The sequence below is a fragment of the Nicotiana sylvestris genome, chromosome 3 (assembly GCF_000393655.2).
Source record: "Nicotiana sylvestris chromosome 3, ASM39365v2, whole genome shotgun sequence".
Classification (NCBI taxonomy): domain Eukaryota; kingdom Viridiplantae; phylum Streptophyta; class Magnoliopsida; order Solanales; family Solanaceae; genus Nicotiana; species Nicotiana sylvestris.
In genome coordinates this window covers 164040034-164065339 of record NC_091059.1, presented here as the reverse complement: position 1 = coordinate 164065339, position 25306 = coordinate 164040034, and the positions used below count along the sequence as shown (strand labels likewise).

Below are 25306 nucleotides of genomic sequence, written 5' to 3'. Positions count from 1 at the left end.
GTAATAATCGATAAGGATCAAATCGAATCGATAAATGGAATGCATACCCTAAAGTCCCTCAATAAACCTCCTCACCCTCTCTCTCTCTCTCGGTGGGAAGTATAATAAGAGCATAATGGGCCAAGGCAATAAATCTGGTCTCGTACTGAGTGACAGTCATAGAACCCTGCTGGAGACGCTCAAACTGCCTCCGAAAGTCCTCCCTCTTAGTGATAGGAAGAAACTTCTCCAAAAATAACTGAGAGAACTGGCCCCAAGTCAAAGTAGGCGATCTGGTTGGTCTAGCCAAACAATAATCCCTCCACCAAGTCTTGGCAGAATCTGACAAACGAAAAGCAGTGAAGTCGACCCCCATTGGTCTCCATTATCCCCATGTTCCGCAGAACCTCATGAGAGATGTCCAAATAGTCTCGGGGATCCTCTGAAGATGTACCACCATAGGTAGTATTAAAAAGCTTGGTGAACCTGTCCAACCTCCATAGAGCATCAACAAACATAGATGCTCCATCATTGGTCTGAGCTACAACACCCGGCTGAACTACCCCAACTAGCTGAGCTGATAGAATCTGAAACTGAGGAGCCATCTGCTCCGGAGTGCGAGTAGCATGAGTTTGTGCTCCTTCCCCAACCTGAGAGACGGCTAGTGCTACAGGAAGTAAGCCTGCCTGGGTGACACTCTCCATAAGGCCCACTAGACGGACCAGAGCATCTTGGAGTACCGGGGTAGCGATGAACCCCTCTGAAACCTGAACTGGTCCTGCTAGAACGGTCTGGGCTAGAGCCTCTTCCTCAAACTCTACCTGAGGCCCGCCGCTGGTGCTGTTGCTCTGGGCTAATCCCTGCCCCTGCTTCGGCCTCTAGCACGACCTCAACCTTGTCTTCTGCCCCTCGTAAGAGCTACCACTGGGGGCTCGGGCTGCTGATCAGCGGATGAAGAAAGAACATAGTAGATGTTCAATTAGCATTAAGAAATTAAACCGTACGATAGAGATGAACAGAAGTGAAACTGTTCCTAACTCCGTAGCCTCTGGGGGATAAATACAGACGTCTCCGTACCGATCCCTCAAACTCTACTAAGCTTGTCCGTGAATTGTAATACCTAAGCAATCTAGAGCTCTGATACCAATTTGTCATGACCCGAATTTCCCACTATAGGGACCGTGATGGCGCCTAATATTGAACCTGCTAGGCAAGCCAGCGTTACTGATTATTTTACCTTTTTACTTTATCTTTTAACAATTTACAAGTTAACATAAGAAAAAAGCGGAATAAAATGCGGAAGAACGGAATTTAACAATTTAACTTAATACAAATACGAATCCATAATAAAACTCCACCCAAAACTAGTGTCACAATCTCACGAACTGTCTAAGAATACTACAAATAGTGGTATGAACAAGAAAAATACACATATGTCTCAGAAATAGATAAAAACAGAATGGAAATATGATAGAAAGGGACATCAAGGCCTGCGGATGCCTGCAGGACTACCTCGGGTCTGGACTGAAGGCAACAACCTCGAACTACGGTCCGTAGGGTTCAGTACCGGGATCTGCACAAAAAGTGTAGAGTGTAGTATCAGTACAACCGACCCCATGTACTGGTAAGTGTAGAGCCTAACCTCGGTGAAGTAGTGACGAGGCTAGCACAGTACAACCGTATAAACCTGTGCAATTAAATCATATACGAGAAGAAATAATAACAAGAATTAAACAGAATAAGACGGGAAAATGGGGAAACATGCTGAGGGGGGATATCAGGTTATCACAATGATAAAGTAAAGCGACAAGCAAATATCAAGCTAGAAGTAACGGAAATAATAACACAGTAAGTGCACGACATCACCCTTCGTGCTTTTACTCTCATCCTTACCATAGAAATGAATAGAAACAGCGCGACATCTCCCTTCGTGCTTTTACTCTCTCATAATCATGGCACGACATCACCCTTCATGCTTTTACTTTCAATAATATAGCACGACATCACCCTTCGTGCATTAACACCCACTCACAATATCATGCACGATATCACCCTTCGTGCTTTACACTCTTCCTCACCTAAACAAATGAAATGATAACATCCCGGCAAGGGAATTAACAATAGAAACATCAATAGAAATAATACCGTCTCGGCAAGGGAGTCAACAATAAAAACAATATCATCCCGGCAAGGGAATCAGCTATAACCAATCTAGTTTCAACAGTTACTTCACAAAATAAACCTCAATTTGAGCCAATACTCGACAATGGTCAATTACCAAGAATTTATCATAAGTTTTGTTCCACAGTGCTAATCATCAATTTAAGCATGAATAATACATAATAAAATCATATCAATCTTAATATAAGACTCACGGGCATGCTTGACACCAACGTATAGATACTCGTCGCCTCACCTATACGTCGTACTCGACACTAACATATAACAAATAAAACACAACACCTATTCCCTCAAGTTAAGGTTAGACCAAACACTTATCTCGGATTCCACAACCAAACTCACGCCTCAAATACCGCTTTCCCTCTAGATTTCGCCTCCAATTCACTTGTATCTAATCATAACTAACTTAACAACATCAATAAATGCTAAAGAATTCAACTCCAATGCTTAATTATAGGTTTTCTATCATTTTCCCCAAAAAGCCAAAAATCGATCCCGGAACGGCTCGGTCAAAACTCGAGGTTCGAACCAAAACCTGAATACCCATTCACTCACGAGCCCGAATATATAATTAGTTTTAAAATCCGACCCCAAATCGAGGTCTTAATTCCAATTATACAAAAAGCCCTAACTCTACCCAAATCCCTAATTTCTACCATGAAAACTCTAGATTTTTGGATGAAAATTGATGAAATGCATTGCGTAATTGAAAGAAAGTGGTTTAGAATGATATACCAACACTTTGGGGAAGAACTTGTCTCTTGAAAATCGCCTCTATGCCTTCTAGTTTTTGAAAATATGAAATTATGGCCTTATTCCCGTTCTGATTCTATTTTAACTGCTGGGCGACAGTGTTCATCACGTTCGCGTGAGCACTGTCACGTTCGCAAAGAGCATCCTTCCTTAGGCTTATGTGATCACGAGATCTTCCACGAGTTCGCGAAGGGTATATCCCCCTGGCCTTCGCGTTTGCGGACCACTGTACGCGTTCGCATAGAAGAAATGATCGATTCCCAACCCACCTCCATTACACTACGCGTTCGCGTGTGTCCAGTCGCGTTCGCGAAGAGCAAACCCCCCAGTGCTTCGCGTTCGCAACCAAGGCCTCGCGTTCGCGTAGAAAAAACCCCTCCCCAGCCCAACTTGTACTTTGCGTTCGCGTGAGCTGCATCGGGAATGCGAAGAACAAAATATCAGGACACCAGAAGCAGTAATACAGCAGAAGTTCTTAAGTCCAAAATATCCCGAAACCTATTCGAAACTCACGCGAGCCCTCGAGGCTCCAAACCAAACATGCACACCAACCTAAAAACATCATACGGACTTGTTCGTGCGATCAAATCGCCCAAATAACATCTAAAACAACGAATTTAGCATCAAAATCAGTGAAAATCCCAAGAACTCTTTAAGTTACTATTTTCACAATCGAGGGTCTAAATTTTACAAGCACAACTTAAATACCATATTAAACCTGTACCGGGCTTCGGAACCAAAATATGGGCCTGATACCATCAAAATCAAACATCATTAAATTTGCAAAAACTCTTATATTTTCAGTTAAACAATTTTCTTCAAAAATTCATTTCTCGGGCTAGGGACATCAAAATTCAATTCCGAGCATATGCCTAAGTCCCATATTTTCCTACGGACCCTCCGAGACCGTGGAATCACGGGTCCGGATCCGTTTACCCAAAATATTGACCGAAGTCAACTTAAATTCAATTTTAAAGGTAAAATTAGCATTTTTCTCAAATTTTCACATAAAGGCTTTTCGAATATACGTCCGGACTGCACACGCAAATCGAGGTAAGATAAAATAAGGTTTTTAAGGTCTCGAAACACATATTTGACTTTTAAAATAAGAGATGACCATTTGGGTCATCACAACCGAGTTTTTGTTCATCTCTTTTTTTAGTTTTATACAATGGATACTGTATTTTGCTTGGCCGGAAACGCCATCTTAGGTGAACTTTCTTCTCTTCTTTGCTATTTAGTCACATACAATGATACAAATGCATTATACTCTATATAAATACACTCAAATACATTGTATTTTTGTATAAATATATTATTTTTCGACTATTAATGTATTTCAAAGGTCTGTATTTTTTGAAACAACCGAATATCACTGTATTTTGTGATTTTTGTTGTTTGAATACAGTCGAATTGAATACAATGGATAATAGCGAGTAATAAATATATGTGAATTGAATATAATGTATAAAGTCAAATCGAATAGAATGGTATACATCCCATTCTTGATTACCTTACCGTATTTATAAATACAATCGCGCGAATACATGGAACACAACAGAGTAGCAGCGAAATTTATGTAGAATTGATTTTGTTGAGTCAAATTAGGAGCGATACACGCTAATTGATTCTCTTTCCGTCACTAAACAGCTGGATTCTCCTATTTTTAGGCGAATTCCGCTATTGTATTCATGAATACAGTAGCGCGAATACAGTCGTATAGCTGTACTTCCCTATTTTTAAGCGAATTTCGTTATTATATTCATGAATACAATAATGCGAATACAATAAATATAATTGCGTAACAACTAAATAATAGCTATAAAAAATAATTATATATATGATGGCTATAAGAAATTAATAACTACTAGATAATAGTAATTTTTGAAAATTCTTCAAATAAAAAACAGCCACCGAGAAAGGGGAAGGAATGAGAACCACAAATGTCTCGCGTGGAATCAATGAAAGAACGTTACCCGAAAAAATAAGTGATGGATAAGATAGTAATATCTTTAAATATTATTAAAATAATAATGTATGCTCTTTCCTATTGTAGGTGTATGATTGGTTGGTTCAATATCTTCCACATACAGCAATCACAATTTGGACTTTTGTTGGGTGTCATTTGCTCATGAAAGAGATAGAGATATGGTTGGTCTCATAAATGGGCCCAGCCCAAATAAGCAGTAGCTTCGGAAAAAGATTGGGATACAGCCTGACATCGACACGTGTCATGTCTTAAGCTTCCATTCTCAGCCACAAGATCCTTCTTCCAACCCTACAACCTTCTCGAGTTTTCGATTCCACCTATTTTTATTTATTAAAAAATCTCAAATCCTATCCGACATGGCATACCCCTTCCCCACCCCCACCACCCCACAGTTTTCTGCCCTGTCATTCTCTGTTCTTCTGTTCTTATATTTTCCCTTCATTCAGTTCATTTTTTCCTCCCTACTGTGTATATTTCACCATTTTTTCTTTTTCTATTCTGAGATCTCCTTCTCTGTATATTTTATTTTGGTTTTTTTCACTTCTCAAAGTAATTTTTTTTTTTTGGTAACAAGAGAAGTGAAGCTAAAATACCCACCTTTTCTTCTTCTTCTTCTTCTTTTTTGACCAATCTAACTTTGATTTGTTGAGATTCTTGAAGCTATGGTTGCTGAGGCACTGGTATGTGTTAATTATTTCTATTTATTCTTAAGATCCATTTTTTAGAATATGGGTATTTCTTAATTTGACGTTCTCTTACTATATCTGAGAAGTGGGCTTTGTTTGTTGTATATATGAAGCAAATGAAGTTTTAATAACTTCCTTTTTTATCTGTTAGATTTAAGTGTACACCTGATACGGTCCATCAAGCTACACTTGTTAGTTGTTATTATGAGTAAATGATGCTTTTTACTGTTAAATGGGTGCTTATTTTGGTTGAGTTTGCTGTTGCTTTAAGTGGCGCTTATTATGTTTCTAGAACTGTAAGCTTAAGTTAGATGACAATGGAAAGTTGTTTATTATAGTATGATCCCATTAGCATGCCAAAAAGTCACTTCCCTAGCCAGGGGAAGTTGTAGATTAGACAATGATCCTAGAAAACTGCTTAATTTATAGGGAGGCTAGGCAATCTAAATGTTGCACTATGAATTAAACTTTCTTTAGACAGAAAGAGGGGACAACACTTTTTTTTTGAGCTGAAGAGGGGACAATACTATCACTAATCACATATTTAATGTAACTTATCGACGTCAGCTCCCTTCCTACTCCAGCTAATGGAAAAATGCCTTTGAAAGGTCTTAATCATCGACAAACCAACTGACGTCCACCACAGGCTCGGCGAGATGTCCCCCTAGATTCTGGTATGCGGATTTCTGTTCTTGGGTTTTGTTCTGGCTGTAAATGGCTCTATATTGACTTTGGACATGTAGTTGAGTTAATGTTGATAAAGGCTATATTAAATTGTTTGATGATGGGTTGTAAATTGCTGCCAATATGCGTTCTTTTATCTTTGGGTACTAGTGGATAACCATGACAAGATTCTACATATGATGCTTTATAACCTAGCTAGTTTGGGATTGAGGCATGGTAGTAGTAGTTAATCTTTGATCTCTTTGGCTGGTGTTAAAAGAATACAATTATATGTAGGAAAATAAGTTAGATCCATAGTTGTGCAAATCCGTATGGCTAATAGAAATGGGGTGAAAATGTAGATTGTTAGCACCATAACTAGAGGCGGATCCAGAATGTAAACTCTGTCGGTTCAACATTAAAGGTTCTTAGCATTGAACCCATTGTATTTATAAACTTATGGGTCCATAACTATCATTTGTGGCAAAATTTTGTAACTTTTATGCATAAATTTAAGCTTCACGTCGACAGTACCGGGTTCAGATGAACCCCGCTCTGCTACTCTCCATCCACCCCTGGCTATAGCACAGTGGATGCTAGTTGGAATCATATTCTATTATATTAACTTGATCTAGAAGTTTGTCTGCTGCAAAAAAGGGTGGAGCGCAGTTTGGGTGGGTGTGGAAGGGTTTCCTTTGTGGCATTTTATTTCTTTTTAGTTGAAATTACTCGGAAGATTCAATTCTTATGAAGTATGCTCTCTTTGAAATACCATAGAATCAAGATGAGGGGGCTCGGCGTGGCGGCTCATCTATGATTAGCTCAAAGTTGGAAACTGTGGCTACTCAGGGAAAGGCCTTAACATGTCTTGCCAATGAAATTACTCTAAAGGTCGTTATCCCTCCTATGAATGTATTCCAAGTTTTTTTTCCCCTTCATATCATTTGGCATAGGCTTGATCTGCGCTTAATTTGATTCTTATTTTCCTATATGCAACAGGTTAGGAAGCCTTATACCATTACCAAACAGAGAGAGAAATGGACAGAGGAAGAACACCAGAGATTTGTTGAAGCCTTAAAGCTGTATGGCCGTGCTTGGCGCCAAATAGAAGGTGAGTATGGTATAAGGTTGTTCATTGCTGGTAAAAGGTCTATTCTTCTTCCGAGTCTTCTCCTTTTTCCTGTTTATGTGGTTCAATCTAGATTTTAGTTTCTAACATTTCTCTTTAATCTTGCAGAACATGTTGGCACCAAGACTGCAATTCAGATTCGTAGTCATGCACAGAAATTTTTTGCCAAGGTTGGTGCCCCTAGATTTCGATGAATTATTACGAAGTTTGCTCATTGATTCACGATCCTGTCTCTGCGCGGGTAATCAACAGCTACGGTCATTGAAGTTTTAATCTCCATTTTAGGTTGCCCGGGATTCAGGTACTGATGGTGATGAATCCCTAAATGCAATTGATATACCTCCTCCTCGACCAAAGAAGAAACCTCTCCATCCATACCCTCGTAAGATGGCCGATTCCCCTGTAACTAACAAGTCAGTTTCAGGTCAGCCTGAAAGGTCCTCTCCTCCAAATGCATCTGGAAGAGATAGTTGTTCTCCAGATTCAGTATTGTCAGAAATTGGATCAGATGTTTCTGAATATCTAGTCGCTGAGCAGCAAAGCTCTCGCTTTTCGCCATACTCTTGTACTACGGATGCACACGCTGCAAATATAATTTCTGGACAGAATGGTGATGAAAGTATGACGTCAAAGTCCAATATAGTAAAGGAAATTCCTGTTGCATCAAAACCAGTGGCTGCTAGTTCCAGCTCAATTTTCAATTCTGGCATGGTATAATTCCTCTTAAGTTTGTTGATAAATCTGTCTTGCAATGTATACTTACCCGTTATGTGTACAATATGCCTTTGCAGGAATGTGATTTCGTTCCTAGGGAAACTTCATTTCCTGGCGAAAAGCTAGCTGTTGAGGCACCTTTGGCAAGTATCAAGCTGTTTGGGCAGATGGTTCTTGTACCAGATGCCACCAAACTTGCTTTGCAATCTCCAGCAGGTAGCTGCAACTCATTGCCATCTAAAACCACAGAAAACGAAATCGAGACCAACAATGGCAATGTGATTCATGGCTTCCAAGCAAATTCACAGTTTATTCTTCCTGTGGTCCCTGGCAATATGATTCCATCAGCTTGTTGGTTGTCGCAAGATATGCTTGAAAACAATCCCGAGGGTGTTGCTGCCTTCCCTACTACAATTCCTTGGTTGTCTTGGTACCAAGATCTTGTATATCGGTATATCTCATTGTGCAGCCAAACAGCTGCAGAGACTACTACTCTTTGTCGGCGACCGGAAGATGAAGAACCACAAAGAGAGGGATCATCATCTGGTTTAAGCGTTGGCTCAGCTAGTGAAGTTGACGATGGGAACAGGAGTTCCGAGACTGTTGAGTCAAAATATACAACCAAGAGCGACAAATGGAACAACATTAAGGGATTTGTACCATATAAAAGATGTTTAGCAGAGAGGGATGGCATGTCATCAGGGGTTGAATTAGAAGAGAGAGAATCACAAAGGGTCCGAGTGTGTTCATAGCATTCGGTACAGTTTCCGGTGTTAACAAATCCTCCTGACCAGCCAGAAGTTCTGTTGTTCTGCACAGTATTTCTGTTTTATTAACCAATGCCTGTTAAGGAACCGTAGGTCTGCAGATTCAGGAGGTCTAAGTCTTTACATCCAACATTGTCAAATACTTTTAACATGTTACTTTTGGCTTCCCACCCTAATTTTTCAGTTGGACACGAAACTGTGCACAACTGAGTGGGAAAACAAAATATGTGCAGCTAAGATTTTTTTTTTTCCTTTCAACTCGTGTAGCAGTTTTTCTGTATTATACTCGTAACTCTTCACATTGTTTAACTCTCTAATTAAGTCACTTTTATGCTATCTAAATGCAGCTAGCTTCGTTTTGTTTTTCTTGTGCACCAGGCTTCTTGTTTTCGATGCGGGTATCGTTCTTCTCTATACTTGAAAAATGTTTCCTAGGCAGCTGAGTTGGATCAGCCTAGAATTTGCTGTTATTCCAGTATGGAAAACCTTTCATGTACTCTTGTCAACCAAAAGTACATGTAAATTTCTGGACATGCGCCAAGTATTTTCTATTCTAATCAAACGGCTAAATGTATATTTATAAATACATTCCTTATGTTTAGTGAGCTTAAGTTATCCAAGTCACTAAGCTTTAAAGTATTGTTATATTCACCTCTTGGGAGGATGAAGCATGGCCTGTATTCTATTCTCTTGCGTTCTTTGAGTGATTGTGTACTATATAAGGATTAGGGAACACATTGGAAAGGCCAAAGAGTAAGGTGATAACCACTATTGAGAACTGAGGCGAATTGTAATAGTTGTTTGATCATGATAGGTTATGTGCCCTGTTATGTTTTGATGATCTAACAAATTTAATAATAAGAATCAGATATTACACATCTTCAAAGTGTTCAAGAACAACAAATCTTAAGTCGGGCATAAGTTCCAACAATCAGAGTCAAAGAGTCCCTTGCTGACTGTACCAGTCAACTCCCCACAGCTGTAAAGTCGCTGCAATTGTTCCTCTGCACACATATGCAACAATGCAAACAACACAACAATCACTTTATGGGGAATGTCTTGTACCGGATATCTGCTTGCATTATCCAAGTGACATCACTTGGGTATTATTAACATGAAGCAAAAGAAAAACACAAACTTGCACATCCGAGAATTAATCAAGTTTCCTCTCAAGTGTGTTGCCATCTTGCAAGTGACTTCCATGCTTCAAGAACAAAGAACAACATAACGAAGGACCAGTTTCCAGCATTGTCTTATTATACGTCCTTAGTTGTGTTGCACCTTTGTTAGAGTGAATTACTTATTCCTACTTAGCTTAGCTAGAAGCATTGTGTAGGAAATCATCTGTAAAACTATAAACCTTGTGTTTGTGTCTTGACTAGAGTTAGTCGAGTTGTGAGCTTTGCAATAGAGTTATTACAAAGAGGCTTGAAATAAAGTTATTACAAGTGAGTGAGAGATTAAGAGTTTAATTCCTAGGTTACAATAGGTTGTAATCTAAAGTTGCTCGGTTATTGAAGTTGAAATCCTACGAGTGTAGGTCGTGGTTTTTAATCCCGTGAATTAGGAGTTTTCCACGTAAAACTCTGTTGTGTCATTTATTTATTGTGTGTGTTCTGTGGAAACTGATAGAGAACCCGATTCTCTATATAGTTTGGTGGACCCTAAGTTTTCATCAGATCAAACTCACTAATTTGCAAAAACAGAGTTAGGAAAAAAGAAAATAAAGCTGAAAAAGAAAGTTCATAATTTGCACAACAACAAATCCGGTGATATTCGACAAGTGGGATATGGGAAGGATATTGAGTACGCAGATCTTATATTTACACTAGTTAATCTACCCGCGCTACACGCGGTCATTAATAAAAATTAAAATATGTTTTTAATAGTTATATAATTTTTATGATTAAAGGAATTAGACATTACTCTTTAATGATTTTATCTTGTCTATTCTTTGACCGTAATAATTACTGTTATAATTTTATATTCTTATTTAAGAATTTCCAAAACAAAGAAATATGAGGGGCAAAAAAGTACAAAACAAATAAATTTGCACCTTTTTCATTCTGTGTTAACGATGACATGTAAAAATTCATGGTATATTTAAAACCATTAATTTTAAACAATATGATTCAAAATCTGTAAATGCAATAACATATTATTTTACATATACAAATATATCAGCAAGCATTCTTTACATGAATGATATGGTAAAACTCTTTAATATAGTTGGGTTCTCCATTCAACTTGCTCACTTTTTAAATACTCAATCCGTATTTGTGAGATTTTTGTATATGTCACATCTTTGGAAACTTAATACATGTTTTAGTTGAATATGTAAGAAAAGATAAATATACTGTTAATGTGCAACGAAAAACAACGTAACAAAAGTGTTACATATAGTATAAACAATTTACCTTGACAATTATTCATAGAATTGATATGAATTTTTTATCCATTGCAAAAACCCCATATGATAAAAGATAACTGTATTATGAAGATATAAGCATTTGTAAGACCATATTAATCAGTTTACCTTTAACATGAAAATAATTAAAAAAAGGTTAATAGTGGTACCTTTAACTAAACAATCATATTCTATATGTTTCCTAACTGGCATGTGCATAAACAAACACGCCTCGAGTCTTCGTGCATAGAGCACAACTTTCTTGACGCAATGTCCACCAGGCTTGCCTAGGCCAACAGAAGAAAAATTAATAAGAACAGAAGATGACTATCGATAAAAGGTGACTGATGACTGAAGAATGATTAATTAGAACAAAAGATCATGCATTCATTTATTTTCAAATAAAATTTAAAACTTCCGAAACTGTATAAATTTTAAGGCAGGTCCATAAAAGATGACAATATTAGAAAAAGAGTTTTATGAGAAAAGGAGAAAAGGGAAGACAGAGTGGTTGATAAGAGTTTTTCCCATTCCTCTTTCCATAACGACTTTTTAATCTTTTTGTTTGTTGTTCCTTTTAGACAAGAGGGGTTGCTCTGATGCTAAGCAACCCCATTTCCAACTGATTGTGAGTTCGAGTCTCCCTAAGAGCAAGGTGAGAAGTTCTTGGAGGGAAGGATGTCGGGGGTCTATTTGGAAACAGTCTCTCTACCCTAAGGTAGGGGTAAGGTCTGCGTACACACTACCCTCCCCAGACCCCACTAAGTGAGATTATACTGGGTTGTTGTTTGTTGTTCCTTTTGATTGTTTCTTTTTATACCGTCCATCCCAGAGTCTTCTCATGCAAATTTTTATTACGAAACTTTCAAAAAATTCGCTTCTTTCTCCTAATATATACTTGTTCATCTCTTTACACCATAAGCTCTTTTATAAATTGAGAGGACCACAAGAAAAAAATAGTACAAAATTTTCGAGAAGTCTGCTTCTTTCTCCTAATATCTACTTTTACCATCTCAAGACACTCATCAAATCTTTTATGAATTGAGAGGAGAGACTACATAAGGAAAAGAAAAAGATAAAAAGAAACTCACCCAAATCCTTATTTGAAATTCCAAGTGAACACACAACTTTGTTTTACCATGCCCATGAATTTCCGAATGCTTAATGTTGTTATTTATGACTCCAAACCCAATACCAAATATATCAACAACAAAAAAGTTTTTTAAGAATTTAGATTTGTGAGGTGTGGATATGAACGATATATGAAGAAGTGGCAATGGTGAAGAAAAGAAAGTTTCAACGTGGTTATTTCTATATAACATTTATAACTATTAAAAGTTGTAACTGATTTGGAGTTGGAGGGGCAAAATAATGCTTTGTAGCAATAAAGCTATTTTTGAGATACTCAATGCGTATTATGATTTGATTTCCGTTAGAAATTTTATAGTAAGACTTTCTCTTCCCCATTAATAAGTTAAATTGTTGGACTGCTTGAATGGATGCTTCTTAAGGTGACCCTTGATTCTCCCAAACGGACGCTTCTTCAATATGGAGACGTTTTCCCCCTAAAAGGACTTTTAGGCTTTTAATAAATAAGATAAAGCAAAATAATTAGAAGAAAAAGAGAAAATAGATAAATAGTAATCCTAGTCTCTAAGAAGTGCAACGTCACCTTCTTTTTTTCCTCCTTTATATATATATATATATATTATAAAGACAGAAAGAAAATAAAACTGAAAAAGAAAGTTCCTCTTAAAGTTTGTTGATAAATCTTTCTTGCAATGATATTTTGGCACCTTTGGCAAGTATCAAGCTGTTCGGGCAGATGGTTCTTGTACCAGATGCGACCAAACCACAGAAAACGAAATCGAGACCAACAATGGCAATGTGATTCATGGATTCCAAGCAAATTCACAGTTTATTCTTCCTGTGGTCCCTGGTAATATGATTCTACCAGCTTGTTGGTTATCGCAAGATATGCTTGAAAACAATCCCGAGGGTGTTGCTGCCTTCCCTACTACAATTCCTTGGTTGTCCTGGTACCAAGATCTTGTATATCGGTATATCTCATCGTGCAGCCAAACAGCTGCAGAGACTACTACTCTTTGTCGGCGACCGGAAGATGAAGAACCACAAAGAGAGGGATCATCATCTGGTTTAAGCGTTGGCTCAGCTAGTGAAGTTGACGATGGGAACAGGAGTTCCGAGACTGTTGAGTCAAAATATACGACCAAGAGCGACAAATGGAACAACATTAAGGGATTTGTACCATATAAAAGATGTTTAGCAGAGAGGGATGACATGTCATCAGGGGTTGAATTAGAAGAGAGAGAATCACAAAGGGTCCGAGTGGGTTCATAGCATTCGGTACAGTTTCCTGTGTTAACAAATCCTCCTGACCAGTCAGAAGTTCTGTTGTTCTGCACAGTTTTATTAACCAATGCCTGTTAAGGAGTCTTGGGTCTGCAGATTCAGGAGGTCAAGTTTTTAGAGTCTTGAACCAAAATGTGGTTCTTTTGAACAAGTAACGCTTTAATATGTGGAAAAAAAAGATGACATTTTTATATATAGCGCTCAAATACTTGGCGCTATATATAAAAAGCTGACAGTAACAGGTATAGCGCTCAAATACCCGGCGTTATACCCCTTTTTTAAAAAACGAGCCATCTTCTTCGAGACGACGATTCTGCTTCTTCTTCTTCAATATTTTATACTTTTTTCTTCTTGGTCCCCCACTCCCATACCCGCTGCCCCACTATTTTAATTTTTTTTTTGGGTCCTCCGTCACATAAAAGTTGAAGAACGTAGGTCCCACATTCGAGTAGAGTTTCGTATTATTGTTGATTCACACTTCCGGAGTCAAAATTTCAATCTATTTGTTTTCTGAAAATTCTAAATCGAGGTATTTCGGTGAAACTTTTATAATAATGCATATTATTTGATTATGTATGTGTTCTATTTCGGTTTGTGTTATTTTTTTTCAAACTAATATGTTAAATTTATCCGGATTTAATATTAGTGTTCTATAAAAAAATATAAATTTGTCAAATAAATTTGTTTGTTAATATCCTGATTTATATATATGTGTTTTCATGCCGTTTTGTGTTTTATTTGCAATTAAATTTATTTGTTGTTTATGTTTAGTTTAGATTATTTTTTAGCGTAGTAAAATCTAGACTTTTTTAGCGTAGTAAAATGTAGACCCTTTTAGCGCAGTAAAATTTAGAGCCTTGTAGCATAGTAATGTGTAGTATTTTAGCTTAGAATTCCTTTTGTTTAAGTATCTTATACTGGTAGTTAAAAATGCAAACTTTATAAAATTAAGTTAAAAATTGTATCAACACACATAATTACTAATGTTAATTTGATGCCACTGGGCCTCAAAATATCGATCCCGGAAACCCATAGGTATATATATATATATATATAATTTGTACAATTAAGTTATTAAAAAATATGAATTTAAATTATAAAACAAACACATAATTATTAATGATAGTTTGGTGCCACTGGGCCTCAAAATATCGAGCCCGAATATATATATATATATATATATATATATATATATATATATATATATATATATATATATATAATTTGTACAATTAAGTTATTAAAAAATATGAATTTAAATTATAAAACAAACAATAATTATTAATGATAGTTTGGTGCTACTGGGACTCAAATATCGAGCCTGGAACCCCTAGGTATAATTTTTGTATAACGCTAAAAATTGTGTATCTCAAAAAATTAATATTTAATATACAGAATAAAATACAATTAATGTTGTTTTAATTTACAGTTGACGACATGGACACGACTATACATCCCGGCCCTCGGACGTTGGATCTATTAGCCCTACAGCCCCAGCATAGATCCGAATATATATGAGACGGACAGTTGCTTACGCAGACTTTCCGGGCCAGGAGAATGGATCTATTATGGGACTTTTTGAGTCATAGAGTTCTACATCCCCGCGTGGTGCATTACCTGGAGGAAATGAGATTATATAGGATTATTATGATTGGTCGGATACAGCTCGACTGGGCTTTGATCAAGACTTTGATTGAGCGGTGGCGACCGAAAATGCACACTTTCCATCTGCCCACCGGCGAGGCTACCATCACACTCCAGGACACTGAGATTTTATATGGCCTGTCCGCTGATGGCTTGCTAGTTTTACTGCTTACGACCATGAGATATTATTCGCGACAGTCTTATTGGAATATGCTGCACATGCTCACGGGTTTCATGCCGGAGGACGAGACTGTAGCGTTTGGGTCCAGTCGTATGCAGTTGGTCCCCATTAGAGACCACCTAGAGAAGATCCACTATACTATCACCGACGAGTCAGCGGAGGTGGATGTACAACGATATACGAGGCTGTTGTTGCTCCTTCTACGTGGAGGGGGGGGTCTTGTTCCCGAACACTTCGGGGAACCTAGTGAGCCTCCGTTTTCTGCATCATATTGGCCAGTTCGAGGATACAACCATCTACAGCTGGGGTGGTGCTATCATCTCATATTTGTACAGGCAGATGTGCCGGGCTTGCATCGGCACACAGAGAGACGTTGGTGGATTTCTGCCGCTTCTACAGGTGACAACATATTCAAATAATATGTCCATTAGTTACAATTCTACCTAGTTATAGTTAATCTTATACTTTACGTCAACTTTGTATATTAGGTTTGGGTCTGGGAGCGATTTCTGCAGTTTCAGCCACCTCTATCACAACTACCGGCTAATGTAGAAATTCCGCATCTCCCTCTAGCCTGTAGGTGGGTTATGCGTCGTACTCTTGCACGAGAGTATGATGCACATCATAATCTCCCCCTATACAGGGATGTGTTGGATCTGCTGGAGGACGCACAGGTGAATATCTAACTAAACTTACCTGTTATAGATTAACTTAGTGTTGCGCATACTAACAGTTTGTGTTCTTATTTGATAGTTCATCTGGACACCGTACAACGATGAGGTGATAGGTACCCTGCCAGCGTATTGCACGTTCGGCCGACATATTTGGAGGGCTTCTGTCCCGCTCATATGCCTCGATATTGTCGAGCATCATGCCTCTGACCGGATATTTCGTCAGTTTGGCCTGCCGCAGCGAGTTCGCCTGCATGGCTTGCTTTACATTATGAGAGGGATGATCGGTCCAGGGCAGACGACACATTTATGGCATGGCTTGATGAGCAGTTGGGTACTTGGGACATGCGAGGGGAATTGACCCCACCTCCGCAACACTTTCTTATTCAACGTTATATGGCATGGTACCGCACTGTTTTCCGACTTTTTATCGGGAACCCAGTTCATCAGGAACACGGTCGGTACATCCCATACGCCAGGAGACATGAGACCCTGGTATGTTTTATGTTATTATTAATTATATACCTGTAATTTAGTGCTAAATATGTAGTTTATATTTTTTACTTTGTGCAGGCGATTGGATTGCATACCATCTATCATATGGGGCCGCAGATGCAGAGTCATGTCCACGATCCTGTGGCCATGCAGGAGTATAGTCGTCGATTCATGGATGTGGCTGCCCAGACACTGCAGCGAGCCCGATCGGATCAGCGTTTGGCATACGAAGCTGATTATATGGACCCAACGCAGTACCATCGAGGTCATGGTATCCCACGAGATGGACGTGCCCGACAAGCTGGTGGTGCCGAACGACGTGGTCGTGGGCGGAGAGGAGGTGGTCTCCAGCAAGGGGGCGTTGAGGCTCCTGCTGATGATGTTGCTGCTGATATGGCAGGTGGCATGCATGAGACGGACATGCCGTCTTACAGCCTTGGGATTTATCGCACTCCAGTGCCATCGCAGGTGACCCATCGGGTCAATTATTGATCACGGACTCGGATATTCAAGGAGTGGATTGGGGTAGATACTTCCCAGACCCGTCTACCACTGATGAGGATCGACCCGAGAATTTTATAGTGGGCGCCGACTGAGTTATGGCTCCAACATCACATGCGCAAGTATGAGTTTATTAGTATTGAATTTGAATTTGTTTTAACTGTAACTTATTTATTTTCTTTAATTTTATTAATTTCCTTTTTAAGGCTTCATGCGATGCTGCGACAGATGACTACATTCAGGATCCAGACACGATAATGATAAGACAATATAAATTGTTGTGAATTGTTATGTAGTTTTCTATACTAAGTTTCATATTATTATGTAGCCTTCTACTGGACCTGACAGCACCACCGATACATGTCATCCTGCGCCGCATCCGGCTATAAGGAGATGACTTGATGAAGATGATCCTGATAGCGCACCCGGGCAGGAGGGGATGCGCCTTAGGCCAGCGGCTGCATTGAGACACACCGGATGCGGGACACATTGATTCGGCCTTCCTTTTTTTATTTGGTGTAAATAATATTTTTGTATACATTAACAACAATATTTAATCGAATATGCCCATTACTTTTTTTAGTTCCCCATTCGTTTGATAGTTTCATAGAACAACATAAGCACTTAAACTTAACTTTCACTTCAATTAAAATAAAATTTAGTACAACACACAAGGAAAACATTACTACAAGCACAAACACAAGCACAAACACAAATATATCAGGCCAACATAATAAAAATACATGAAATATGAAAAATACACTAAACACATACATGCCAATGTTTAGGCCCGGTTGCCATTTATTCTCCGCTCCAACCACTTAAATCGTTCTTCCAGTTGTTCTTTTTCTTCTTCTACCTCTTTCAGTTTCGCCTTCACCTCCGCAAGTTCCCGTTTATATTTTTTTTATGTTCCTTTTATGCTTCACAATTCCATTGTGTTTTCCATTTTTCTCTCCCACCTCCTTCAGTTCGCCCTCAAGTCTGCAATAATTCTATTGCTTTCTTTTTCATGTTCCCGTTGTCTTAAACACACATTATGAAGATACTGCAGTTGTTCTCTATAGCATTCCTGATAACATGGTTCATCAACTCATTCTTCAAAATCACAAATAGGTTCGCCGGGAACCTTGTAAAACTGGTTCATACAATGCCAGTAGCGGCGTCCAACTTCACCACCGTCCCAACAATTTTGCATCAAACATGGTTTTCCACACTTGCACTTTGGTGGACGAAGAGGTTGAGCCATTTGTGAAATATTTACTTTTAGTAAAAAAACCTTACTTTTAATGAAATATTTGCTTTTAGTAAATTTTGAGCACATAAAATAACTACAATGAGCCCGTTATTTATAGGTGAGACAACACCCACATAATGTAGTGTTTAACCACGGTAAATACATAACGTACTATGTAATGGCGCTATATTTTCCGTGTTAAATATCATGATGTCGACAGGACAACTTTATGTCAGCTGGTCAGCTTTTTCAGTTCGACAAGACAACATACACATAACGTAGTGTTCAACCGCGCTAAATACATAACGTACTATTTAATAGCGCTATATTTTGGCAGAGATGCAAATGACTTATCCCAATTACTATAGACAATTTCAAAAGCTCGTTTGCGCCCGAGAAATGCCTTTCTTTTTCGTAATGGTATGGCTATGTTCCTAGTGGACTGATGTAATGCACTCTTTGATTTTATACCTTATGGTCGCTTCGAGGTGCGGAATAAGTACAAGAGAAATCAAGTCAATATCCAAGTTGAAGTGATTCCCGTTGAATGTGTCCATTTTGCATGTGTGGGTGGGAATAGATTTACCCACTTTCCACATACCTGTCTTCTTCTTGGTCGCACGCAACATCTAATTACATGGCCAAAACCACCTGCGACAAACAACCTTGTATACCATCGGACTTGACTCCCATACCTGCATCTCACGACACTCTTTTACGTTGTGCATTTTACAAGCCCTGCTTACGCGCGCTTTATCAGGAAAAAGCATCCCCTTTGCAAGCACTGCGGTCTAGACTCATCCCACATTGTTGTCCGGATTTCATCAAAATCCCTTGTGAGATCTTCCACATCCGGACGGTTGGCAAGTTATCAATGTAAGGAATCTCCCTTGAATGAAACGACACTTCGGACTCGTACACTCTTCGTCTAGGGGGTCTCTCTTCAAATCAGGTCCTTCCTCCTCATCCTGCACATCACCATCCTCACGAGGAAAGGGTGTCTCGTCTCCGGATTCATCGGCATTGTTATCATAATCACTGTTCTGTTCCTCACTCTGTGCATCTGTCAAATCCCGATGGAATATGTCGTTTTCGAGCAATTGAGTGAGTACGGGTGGTTCAACTTGCTCGTTTTCACTGCACAACCAACAAAAATATAAGCTACTGAATTAATAAATGCTTTCCATATGGCTATATCACTTCACTTACAAGTCATAACGTGATGAAATTCCATGATGGACGTTTTCAATTAGGTGATAACTATCGGATGGGCCACTTGTAAAATTCATATCCGGCCGGTACCCCCTATTAAATATATGAGCATTAATACAAATTCAATACACCAAAAATATACATAATTAACACAAATGAAAATTGAAGTTTACCACTCGTCTTGTGAATTATGGAAAGCAGGGTATAAATTATTTTCTCGATGCTCATTCGCCGGCGGTGATAATTTTAAATCAAGGAAAACTCTTTCATCTGGAACCTGTCCGGCAAAAAATGCTCCAGAATAACCACCCGATGACTGGGGGTTATCTCTACTACGCACAACCTCGTTTTTTGGAACGTCTTCGACCTTCACGTACATCTCCAACATTGTGATTACAAGAAATTCTCGGCATTCATCCGGAGTCCTCAGAAAATCACTCAAAGTTTCATCATTGTTGATGTTAAACTCCGAGTAAAAAGCAACCCCTTGCGGAGTGACGGAATACGGATATCTTCAGGTTACTTTAAGTATCACTGAACGTTTTCTCACACTCATTTTTTTGCATAACACCGAGATATCAATTTATCGTACTCCATTGTAAGTGGCAATTTAACATGACACTGAGCAGGTAAACTGTAGCCCACTGAGTTATTCTCCATCACAACCTCACCCCCCAATATAATGAAACTTTTATTCTACGCTCTTCAAACATAATGAAAAAATGCTGGAGAATTTAACAACAATAAACGTTTCAACAAGAGTATGGAAATGGCTAGCTGGAAAATTTCTACGCTATACACCTTTTGAATGAATTTCTATACAATCCCAACCTCTTTATATAGGAAATGGCTAGCCAGATTTTTTTTTTATATATAACGCCCAAAAAGTGGGCACTATACGCTTTTGAATTATTGAAGTCAGGAATTATTGGTGGGGCCAGGAAAAAGATGTATAGCGCCCAAATACTGGACGCTATACATAAAACTTTATGTATAGCGTCCAGTATTTGGGCGCTATACCTGTTAGTGTCAGCTTTCTATGTATAGCGCCCAAATACTGGGCGCTATACATTAACGGCACAGTTAACGTTAATATATAGCGCCCAGTATGTTAGGCGCTATATATAAAAATGTCATCTTTTTTTTTTACACCTATTAAGGTGCTACTTGTCTAAAAGAACCACATTTTGGTTTCAGACTCAAGTTTTTACATCCAACATTGTCAAATACTTTTTAACATTTTCAACATTCTTTTGGCTTCCTACCATAATTTTTCAGTTGGACACGAAACTGTGCACAACTGAGTTCGTAGCCAGAAGATGTGTAGAGATTTTTTTTCTTTCAACTCGTGTTGGTCTGTATTATACTTGTAAACTCTTCTCAGTGTTTAACTCTCTAATTAAGCCACTTTCATCTCTACACGAAGGCCCTTGTCTTTTTAACCTTATAAATTAGAGTTCATACGGCACAAAATAGTCATATAATTATTTTTCTAATATTTCAAAATAGTCACTTAATTACTTCTATACTAGGAAATGGTTTCATTCAAACTCTTACACATTAGGAGAGCTTTTCGTTAAACTCCATTTATATTTAATTTTCTTTTAAGTTTAGGAGTGTTTTAGTTTATAAAATTTGGCCTAATTCACACAAACAAGTAAAGTTTCGTAGGAAAGCTCACATATTAGGAAAGTTATGACAAACTAATTTTTATAGTATACTAGGTGGGGATAGCTCGTGCCAGCACCTAGTATGTAGCTGACGCATTCTTTTATCTGTCTTTGAACAAATTTGTTATAGTACGGTAGCAAGATAAACCTGTTATGAATCCAAATAATGCTTACTAAAGCAATACCGCTATGAAGGCGCACTATAGGCCATTCCCTAATAGGTGGTCTTCTAATAGAATCATACATTTGTTAGCTGGATTGTCTTTGCATTGTATCCTCTCCATCGGACCAAAAATAGAACCGATGTCCACCTGAGTTAATTTGACAAAACAACTACAAATGGTATTTGGTGCTCAACACTCTTCTAATGAATTGCCTCCTGTATTTGGAATTTGGGGACATACTTATCAATTTTGATTCTTTCCGGTTCAAGACTTCCCTGTTTCAAATTAAATTAGCACGCCCTGCATGAAAGTCTGATAATCGGTTGGTAGCCATTCAGGTTTTCTTCCTCTACCCAAACTCACAGTACATTGCAAGATATAGGAGTTCAGATGCCAAACAAACATGTACTGGTAAGTGTGACATTGACATGCACTCACATTTAATCTCTCAGTCAAAGATCTTGTAGTCCTTTTTGGCTCTCACTCCATTAAGAAGCCACTCACTTGAATCCTGCAAACAATGGAATCATTACTAACTGATAGTATTGTATAACATAATACTTTAAAACTGCAACCCACAATGTTAATTATTTTTCTGTTTTAGCCTTTTAGTAATACTTATGGAATGTTGTCTCATTTCCTTCTAATATAAACATTGGTGATCCTAATATTATGGAACAATGTTGTTGTAGCATATAATTTAATACTTCAACAGAAGAGTTGAAAAAAATACTATAAACCTGACAGGAATGCAAGTCGTAGAAAATATTGCATTCTCACAGTTGCAATTGCTAAATGATTGTCATTTAAGCATTTAAACTAATATAACATTCAGTAGATCTAAAGATTCTATAACAATAAATAACTTTATGTTATTACTAATGTGCATAGGTAATTGTTGGTTAGACTAATTTACAAAAGTTCACTGCTACTCGAGGTGTAACCATCAGCTAGGTTGGGCGGACTCTTTAAAATTCCTGCCGCACCTATGCCGACGCGACATGGGCGTGGGATCCATATCGGATTTGGTCAGCTTACCTCGGGTACTTTAACTACAATCAATGACTGAGAAGGATGTATCGAATGGTATTTGATTTTGGGTTTATGTCATACATATATAATTATATAAAGTGTAAGAATCCTATTCTATTACGCGAAATATCTTATAAATAAAATATTGGTGTTATGAAGAATAAAGTTTATTAGTTTTAGTTCAATAACTTCACTGATTGAAATATATACTCGTAGTATACATTTATTGGCAATATCTCAGCATCCGTATCCGCGCTCGGATCCATACCCCGAATCCTAAAATTTGTAAGATGAAAAATCCGACGTCTCGATCCGCACCCGGATTGCATACTCGCACCCAAGTTCGAGGCTTCGAGCAATATAGATCATCAACAAATGGCAAAATGAAAATATTGCAAGGTCATGCACCTCAATTTCCAGAATTGAAAGTCAAAGATTAGCAGAAAGGAGAACAAAAAATCGTTACCTTTAGAAAAAAAGATATAGTACCTTTCTTAGCTAGCCTAGCGTGCTATAAACCTGGGGAGAACAAGAGCCAGATCGAACATTCCTTTCATTCTTTTATAACCCCCTCTCCTTAGTTGCTCCACTAATGAGGTATCACATGAAAGTACTCCAAAAACGTTCGTAGAAGTAGATTGTCCAGAACTACTACCCTGTAGAGCACAACTTCTTCTTCTAGAAGGAGGAGATTTTACATTTTCATACAACTGAGAATCATGATAAAGTTATCATTTTGGTCGAAGAATGGCATTGAGCAAAGCATAACCATCACCAGAGTGCAAGAGATGACTCAAAGTGTTGGTAAACTCTAGTTGAAGAGCATCACCAACAGTTGATTGTAGAAGGAACCAGTAGGTCAGAGATGACCCAAAGTAAACTCTACTTGAAGAGCATCATCAACAACAGAACCAATAACATTTCAGAATTATTTGAAGTTGGATAAGGGGAATAATTTCCAATGAAGAATTAACTAATGAATTACGTTTCATCCAAAAAGACCAAAATTCAAGGTGAATCATCTTGAGATTCTTTGATCACAACTTGTAAGACAAACCAAGATTTCCATAGAAGCTATGAAATACTCGTTTGCTCCTCAAACTTCTAGTATAGGAAAGGTCACTACCTTAGGACTTAATGATAATTTCCTCTTCAACTCAGAAGTATTAGGGAGTTTGTACTTCAGCTGGATACTTTTACAAAATAATAAGCATTCAAGTGCAGTAACAAAGCTGCTTTTATGGACTTGAAAGGAAGCGATAACAAAAGAACTTGGTAAGTTTTGAAATGACAATATATATATATATATATATATATATATATATATATATATATATATATATATATATATGATAACGGACATGTTTATTGTTCATATTCAGATCTTCCGTCATTAACAGTATCTGAAAGGAACAAAATCAATCCAAAGAAAGCATGACAATTTGCAATTTGGAAAAGCAAAGAGAACAGGCAAAAGTAAACACCCAGTTATGATCAATATTCCAGTTTCTTTAAAAAAAAATATTTTGAATAGGAGCATGATAATGCGAAGATATGCCTTTAAATTTTAAAAGGAGAACACTATAATGCTTTTGAAAATAATTACTCATAAATAAGTCGTAAATACTAAAAGTAACTATAAACTTACTGTATCCAAATCGATAAGCCCAATCTTCAAGTCCTCCTAAAAGATTTTCCGAATGAAGTCAATGAATGTCCTAAAGTCCTTGTCATACTCTTGACGATTTGAAAGTAATATGCATATGAAGTAAAATTAGATAAAAATACAACCGATCATTTCATATGCTCATACCATTTCTTATAGCAGAACGCAAAAAGATAATATGCGTGTACAATATTTGCAATTGTTTAAAAGGTGAATTTTGTTCTTCGGCCACTACTATTATGCCACTTACACTTAAAGCAAAAAGCTACTTGGGTTACTTAACTCTCACTTTACCTTGAAACAAAAAAGGATGGACAAAACCTAAATGGAGAAACATAAGAGGGTACAGCAGTAACCCAAGACAAATTTGAAACCAAAGTAAAGAGATTATGATAAAACACATAGAGAAATTAAATAAGAGGATACACAGTATAGAGATTGAAGCGGCAGAATCGCTTACGCAGCAACAGCATCCATGAGGAAGAGAATCGTTGCTTCTGGTGTGTATACACATAATCACAGAGAGACCGATCGAGAACCATCCAAGAGGACAGCGGAGTTTTCATTAGATTGTCAAAAGACCAAAATGCCCTCGGGTACGAATTTAATTCCATTAAGCAAACACGTCGAAACATTGGCTCTTCTAATCTAATCTAATCTAATCTAATCTAATCTATAGAAAAATAACGGTTCTAGGTTCTCTTTCTTTGGGGTTTTATTTTTTATTTTTTTTGTATTAGTAGTTGAATTTTGTGTACATATATTTATATAAAAATATTGAATGACCTTTTTATTTCTTTTAAACCTTTTCACTATTTATATATTGACTGATATTTTTATTTTTATGTGGTAATTTCTTCCTTTATAAATTAGGTATATAGGATTAATATTTCTCAATTTTAGGAACATACACTTTTATTTATAATAAATCAAATATAATTTTTACTATAATATTAATATGATCAATTTTTTAAGAAAACAACATGTTTGACCCAAAAACATAAATCTTAGCTCAAATAATTAATTTCAGTTGAACATAGATTAATCTTAGTTAAAAATAATTTCTTCATATCTTGATATTAGAAAGGGTGGTTGAAAGGCATTTTATGAAGACAATAATGATGCTATATAATAAATATCCTTTTACTACCAAAAACTATAGCAATATGTATGATATTCAATAAATGACAA

At 37.5% G+C, this 25306-nt stretch overlaps 1 protein-coding gene and 2 long non-coding RNA genes across 7 annotated transcripts; 1 reads left to right on the top strand and 2 right to left on the bottom strand.

The window, feature by feature from the left end:
- Positions 1-1400: 1400 nt before the first annotated feature.
- LOC104219850 (uncharacterized) lies at positions 1401-12696 on the bottom strand. Of its 3 annotated transcripts, XR_011406233.1 has the most exons (4): positions 12361-12696; positions 11440-11556; positions 11280-11349; positions 9651-9866 (listed from the first exon to the last, which is right to left on the bottom strand). It is a non-coding gene; the product is annotated as an uncharacterized lncRNA (long non-coding RNA). The 3 variants fall into 3 exon arrangements; XR_709383.2 differs by lacking the exons at positions 9651-9866; positions 11280-11349 and adding an exon at positions 1401-1552; XR_011406232.1 differs by lacking the exon at positions 11280-11349.
- Positions 5354-9225, top strand: LOC104219851 (protein REVEILLE 7-like). Of its 3 annotated transcripts, none has more exons than XM_009770602.2 (7): positions 5354-5583; positions 6198-6263; positions 7030-7143; positions 7252-7363; positions 7490-7551; positions 7667-8092; positions 8173-9225. In XM_009770602.2, the coding sequence occupies exons 3-7, from the start codon at positions 7066-7068 to the stop codon at positions 8845-8847; spliced, it is 1353 nt and encodes a 450-aa protein (XP_009768904.1). In that variant the 5' UTR covers positions 5354-5583; positions 6198-6263; positions 7030-7065; the 3' UTR covers positions 8848-9225. The 3 variants fall into 3 exon arrangements, with proteins under 3 accessions (XP_009768904.1, XP_070027236.1, XP_009768903.1); XM_070171135.1 differs by having other exon boundaries at positions 6157-6263; XM_009770601.2 differs by lacking the exon at positions 6198-6263.
- An 8642-nt stretch (positions 12697-21338) lies between the features above and the next one.
- LOC104219854 (uncharacterized) lies at positions 21339-24756 on the bottom strand. The gene is made up of 2 exons (XR_709384.2): positions 22939-24756; positions 21339-21928 (listed from the first exon to the last, which is right to left on the bottom strand). It is a non-coding gene; the product is annotated as an uncharacterized lncRNA (long non-coding RNA).
- Between the last annotated feature and the right edge of the window lie 550 nt (positions 24757-25306).